Below are 6440 nucleotides of genomic sequence, written 5' to 3' on the forward strand. Positions count from 1 at the left end.
TTGTCTTCCTCTATCACTATGTTAAAGCATTTGCTTCCCTAACCACTCCGCCTCTTCATGAGGTTATGACCCTCTGCCTGAGTGCTGGGACCGGAGTTGCATGGGGGGCATACTTACAGGGGTCCTATTGCTTTCCTAGACAGGTCACACCCAGGAGTAAAGATGCCCCTTGATCTCTGGTGCGTTTAGCAGGTCCAGGTGAGGAGCAGAGCATTACTTAACATCAAAGGGTGTTTTGCTAATTCACTAAATAGGGCCCAAGTGCACTGTGGGCCTTGTGGTTTAACCAACTTTGTTGTTGGGGCGCAAAGGAGGGATGACGCAACTCCACATCCAGGTCCAGGGAGGAGGGGAACCACCCTCCCGCCCTCCTGTGTCACTGCCCAGCAGACATTATGTTGGGCTGTTCTAGCAGAGCAAGGCATTTTCTTAGCCGGCAACGAGTGCGTGCGTGTTCAGCAAACACCTTTAAACACTGTGAAAGAGGAGGAAGCTGGGAGGCTTGCTTGTCCTCCAACCGGTTTCTCTGCTCTTGGAAATACGGCCTGGTTCACTGCGCTCTGACGGGCCTCACTCGTGGCCCAAGGGCGCCCACACTATGTACGGCCTGGAAGTACAAGCCTGTGCAGTGATTCACTCCCACTCAACCGGCCTCTCTGCAGAAACCACAACTGTTTTCTGAGGCCAAGTAGGCCTGTGGGCCTACCCACACCACAGGGCTCAGGAGGCATTCCTTACGCCCCTGTTTCAATATTTGGTCTCTTACAACCTGATCACAGCCATTACATTCAATGTCACTTGTCCTACCCATATTCCTTGTAAGACCCACACACCCGCCATTTGATTTCTCTTCGTTCTTGCCTTTGTCTTGAAATTGGTATCTTTAAATGACAATGTTTATTTTCTTCCCTTATTGTTCCTCCACTTGTTTCATCATATTTGAACACATAAAACCACCAGGAGCATCCACCTGTATACATAATTGTGTGCATTTAGTTAAGCCTTTCTAAGCCATGGTTGTTTCCTCTGAGATATGAAATCCACTTATTCCAGTAGCTTGAAACAGGCTTCAAATACACCCAGCCGCATTGGTCGTATAATATGTGTCTCCCACGCTATTCACAGGAACGGGTTGTTTTTAAACATTATTATTCCATTTTCTATTACATTTTGGAACACCGCCGACACTTATCCGGCTGAAAAGGGATATTTTATTGTGCAATGATATGCTATTTGTGTTATGAAAACTCTAGCCTTTATTTACATTAAGGCACACTATTTGATCATCTGTTTCTTTTCGCTGTCACCTTGTTTTCAACTTTTCATGTGTTTCCCATTGCGCCGTTCACTTGAATCCCACGAGCAATGTGTGTTCACATTGCACATTAAGCATCTCTATAATCTATACGTGATGCTGCTCTTAACGCTACATACATTGATTTGACTATATCTGATTTTTGGACTATGTTTGGCCATATTGTTTCTTCTTTCCTCTTCTTCTTTTATCAATAATTCAAATATGTGTACAATTCATACATGCAGCATTTTAAGATTAATCAGATTGTTTTCCTTTCTATTTGTGCCCTTTAGAACATTGTTGCATGATACAAACGACCTGTCATGCAGGCACACATTGTACTATTTTATAATACGGAGTTTTAAATAGCAACCTGCCAAAATGTTATATCCAGGATATTGACTAAGACTATATTATGAAGGTAAGTATATATAGGCAAGCTTCGATCTATGCACATCTGTGTATCTTGAACACATATCTGCCAGGTATATGTGGAGTTAAGAATAGGAAATCCATATTTACATTCACACTTCACAATATTGTGGTGATATTTTGCAGGATGATATGTTGTCACTACTATTGTGACATACTAATGGCGAAAATAGGCTTGATGTAGGTAGAGGGACCATCTGATTTTACCAATATGGCCTTGGGGGTACTGTTACAGATTACACCTTGGAGTTGTTCTTTTTTTAAGAGGAGGCTACACAATTCTGTTTGGTGATTCTCCTGTGTTTTCACCTGACAAGAGATGGTCTAATCCTCCATTCTCTGTTTTCCACCTCCCTTTGCCCTGACGTATTCTAAAATAAGAGCAGCTCTTAGACCCACTCACCTCTGGTAATGCAGGGATCTCTTATATAAAGTTGGTGATTCCAGGACAGAGATGATGAACCGCCCTACTTCTTTGACCCCTGCAGGAGGTGCAGGGATCAAAGCCATGCGGTAAAAAAGGGGAATGGGGAAAGGTTTAGTGACAGAAGCACCGTGTTGTGGAAGACAGACTCTTGACTTGTACATGAATCATATTGAAATAAATAATAATCCAATTTTCAGTCAAACACGACAATTTAATCTTGTTGATTGATAATACAAAATTATTCTAAGACTTTGTTTGATTCTTTTTGTATCTATGAACAGACATTCATTAGGATTTTCATAACTTTTTCAAGTTAGCAAAATGATTTAAACTCTTCTATCTGTAAGTCGATGAGAAAGTTATAATATGTGCCTTGCTACACGATATATATGTAGGAATGTATGCCTCCTCTGACTATAAAGATTTATTTAAAAACAAAATTCTACCATTGGATAAAAACAGGAAATCTTTTGGAAAGATGGCAAACTCTTCCACTGTGTTTAATTCGTAACGTAGCCCTAACGTCAATTTTGGTTCTTTTTGTATTTGTGTTTCTTAATGTTCCTATAAAAGCACAAGCTAAGTATTTTTCACAGCTAGAGCAAGTATTCTAGAGTTTTATATGGCTGGGCCACAGAACACAACTTTCCAAGCTGCAAATTGATATGGAGCCTAGGGGACTAGCCATGCACCACCTAAGGTTGTATTATTTAGCAGCTTAGGCAAATTTGACAACTCGATTGTATAAGAGTACACAACTCTGTTGCATTGATACCTCCATTATAGAGACACTGCTTCATGAACTTGCAATCAACATACCAGCCTTTTGTAAAAATTCCAGAGAGCCTGAAAATAATGATGCATACATTGTTCGAATGTAGATTTGAAGAAAAATAATTCATTTTACAAAACTATGACATATATTTCCTCTACCTAGAGAGATTGCACTGAGTTAGGACACAACTTGGAGTGAGGGTTTATTTGGAAATAGGACAATTTGCTAGTGATTTTCTTAGGAGGTGTTTGCTATACATGTTGAGGGTTCTGCCAAACAGGTTCTGCTACACATATTCAGGACCACTGTGAAGAAAATTAATTATCATTATTGGTTTATGTATAAACAAATTAAGTTATTTTGGGATTTCTGTTCACACTCTATAAAGATCCAGCCACAAGATATATTTAAAACTTAACTTTTTCATTTGTAAATGTATTTATTAGATTAAGGCTCTGCTTAAAGTGGATAATGTTTTTATCAATTTTCTACCTAATTAAAATAGCTTGCAGTGTGTGGCATGAAATAATGAATACTCCACAGCCTTGTTAAATACAGCAAAAGTGGGATTGGCTACCCAAGGCAGCATTGGTAAGCTGTCAGGTTTACACAACAATCGCAAAGCATTCTGTTCAATGTCTAACTGTTTTTTCCAGTTCTGGTGCACACAAATATTATCTTAGACAAAACTGTAACCTTAAATAATGCATGGGGACTTTAACCATACCTTACGCACATCATTAGCACAAATCTATACAATATATTGTGGTCATAAAGTATGTTATCTTACATTTTTTTAAAGATTAATCCCTGAGACACCCAAAATGGAAATATGCTAACATTTTGAAATTCTAAACCGAAACATTAAATTCAAAACCTAATTTTGTATTCTAAATTCCACATAGTAGTGGTGGGAGTGACGATTAGGTGATTATGTCAATGATGAAACAAGAGAGTTAGGGCATTCCTTAGCTACTGAATGTCCTCTCTTTTAGGTTACATGGTGTATCACTATAAAGGTGTAGGTCAACCTTAACTCCGCATTACCTTTTTAAATTTTTTTTTTTAGGGTATTTCAATATTTTTATGCATAGCTCTCATAATGGTTCAACATCTGAAAACTTCACTCAGCAGTCTGTTAGCTAGCTCGAACTGTGTGTGGGGCATCTATCAGCTGTCCCTGGCCTTTTTCAATGTGCTCTTTTTGGCCTGAAAGGACAAAAATAAAGTTAAAAGGCGGGCTGGTAAGCCAGTGGCCCACCGTGATTGCAGACAGGGCACGAGATAAGCACTGTTCAGCATTGCAACAAAAGCGGAGCGTGCACCCACGACAACAGCTTGACATTTACAGTAGAGACTGAATAGCACCCTCACCCTGCAGCGGGGTATAAAGAGACAGGTGGTTAGCACTTCAGGAGGCAGAGCCAGTCACAGGGAGAACAAGAGTTCTTAGGGCAGACTGTGTCTTTGATAGTGGTCTGCCCTCAGGCATCTTGAACTGACTCTCACCAGATAGCTCACAACACAAGTGTCAGTCCTGTCTTCAGAAAGGAATTGAAAAACTCAGCTTTTGGCAATATCCATTCTTGAGCCTAGTTGAACATCAACAACAGGCCTTTGATCTCTGGTATCTCCTCGCCAACACAAGTCATTATTTTAGTACATGGAACAGCTGAGCCCGTAGTCATAGGCTGAATAAGTCAAATTCTGAACATGCCACTTTGTCTACCTCAGTTAGTTCTTGACAATCGCTTCTCTTTTCAGCTGGGCATGTAGTCATGGGCTAAATTGAAAGTAGCTTTACGGCTGAAATGTTGACCTCGAAGCTGGGGAACTGGGTTCGAGTCTCGGCAACGACGCTCAATATCTTGCGATTCTGGGCAAATCACTTAATCTCCCCTTGCCTAACAAAAATTAATGTGTCCTCATGTAACGAAACTGGTGATCATGTAAAGCTCTGTGATACCCGATGTCTCGGGTCTAGTTCGCAGCTATATAAAACTCTACAAAAATCAAATCAAAAATAGGTCAAATTCTGAGCTAGTTTGAAGCATGTCAGAACGCCTACCTCATTAGGGTCTCAGCAACAGCTTCTCTTTTCCTCCGGCTTGGAGACTGCGTCCTATCCTTCTGAAAAACTAGCTTCCTACCTCTCATTGAATTCTTCCTCCTTTGCTTGTATAAGGACCACCTTCAATTAAAAATGTTGAATTTGGAGATAGAGCCTTTGTGGGTTTGTTTTGTCCATTACTTCATCCCTACACCAACCTTCCCTTCCATGTATTAATGATACCACCCTCTTGGTGGATGCTAGATGTACCCGGCCTAAGTTAGGTGACCTGTGCACCACATAACACAGAAAGATGGGTCAAAAACGTTATGCATGTTTAGTGCTCTAGAGAGTCTTTTTCCCCAGGGGATTGACATGTTTAATCCATGTATAATGATGTAGCAATGTTTTTCAGAAAAGAAGGTTAATGAATAATCTACTCTTCTTGGTTTCAGAGTCGTCGGACTTCGCCTTTACCATCACCATGCTGCTGGCCAGCTTGAGCAGCTGCTGCAACCCCTGGATCTACATGTTCTTCAGCGGACGTGTGCTGCAGGATGTCCTCGGGAATGTCTCATGCTGCCGGTCCTCTCGCCGCAGCCTCAGAAGACAGAACTCAAACGGCAGCCTATCCAGCCGCAGGGTCACCATCCTAACACGGATCCACCAGAGGACCATCAACAGCAATGTCAGACCCATGCAGAGCGAGAGCCTGAAGGACTTCTACCCGCCTGAGGAAGAGACCGTGATGGTGTCAGGAGTCCTGTAGGGAGCTCAGTCTGACCTCTGGGTGGAACTGGGATGCCTTGGTGAGATTTGCATGTAGGTGCCCGGAAGTGTGGACTGACTATATAACAAACTCTTGGCACCCTTCAAATCTCTGCTACTGAATGTTCCACATTGTGTGGGAGTAAGAAAACTACAATTTAATGTTTTTGTGATATTATTCGGCATTTTAAGAATTTATTTTATAGTGCAGGTACAGTGTTGTTGAAGTGGCTCATATTTTACTTTCATTGCAAATAAATATATGAAACAGCACATGTAGAGGGATTATTCGTATGGAAAAGTTAGTCTTCAATGAAGCAGAGAACAACTTGAGATGTAATATGGACTTGACAGCATAGGAAGGAGTGACGTACACCAGGAGTGATACACTTGGAAAGTTGGAAACAAAGTCTTAAGGCAGGCTCACCACATATTTTGAGGACCTAAGGCAGTTACTCACTATCTTTTGGTGAATCTACTTAGTTTGCCTTGAACTGCTTATTAACCTTTGGATTTGTCAGTGAAAAAATATATACATTTAGAAGAGGCCATTTATACTTACTTGTATATAGTAATCTGCAGAACGTTGTGGTGCTAAATATTCTCCATAAGATATTATGGCAGAATTATTTTTTATCACTCAATATTTTGATATACATCCCTCTTCACACTGGGCATTTCTGTAGCCTAC

The 6440-nt window shown here is 40.8% G+C and overlaps 1 protein-coding gene across 1 annotated transcript in view; it reads left to right on the forward strand.

Annotated features, from left to right (window-relative positions):
* AVPR1B (arginine vasopressin receptor 1B) overlaps nt 1–5973 on the forward strand; it is a 70478-nt gene extending 64505 nt beyond the window's left edge. Inside the window, exon 2 of the mRNA XM_078641287.1 lies at nt 5437–5973. Coding sequence (XP_078497413.1) covers nt 5437–5750 — 314 coding nt within the window. The 3' untranslated portion in view covers nt 5751–5973. The remainder of the gene's footprint in view (nt 1–5436) is intronic.
* The last annotated feature ends 467 nt before the right edge of the window (nt 5974–6440 follow it).

Source organism: Lissotriton helveticus, chromosome 5_1 (genome assembly GCF_964261635.1).
Source record: "Lissotriton helveticus chromosome 5_1, aLisHel1.1, whole genome shotgun sequence".
Classification (NCBI taxonomy): domain Eukaryota; kingdom Metazoa; phylum Chordata; class Amphibia; order Caudata; family Salamandridae; genus Lissotriton; species Lissotriton helveticus.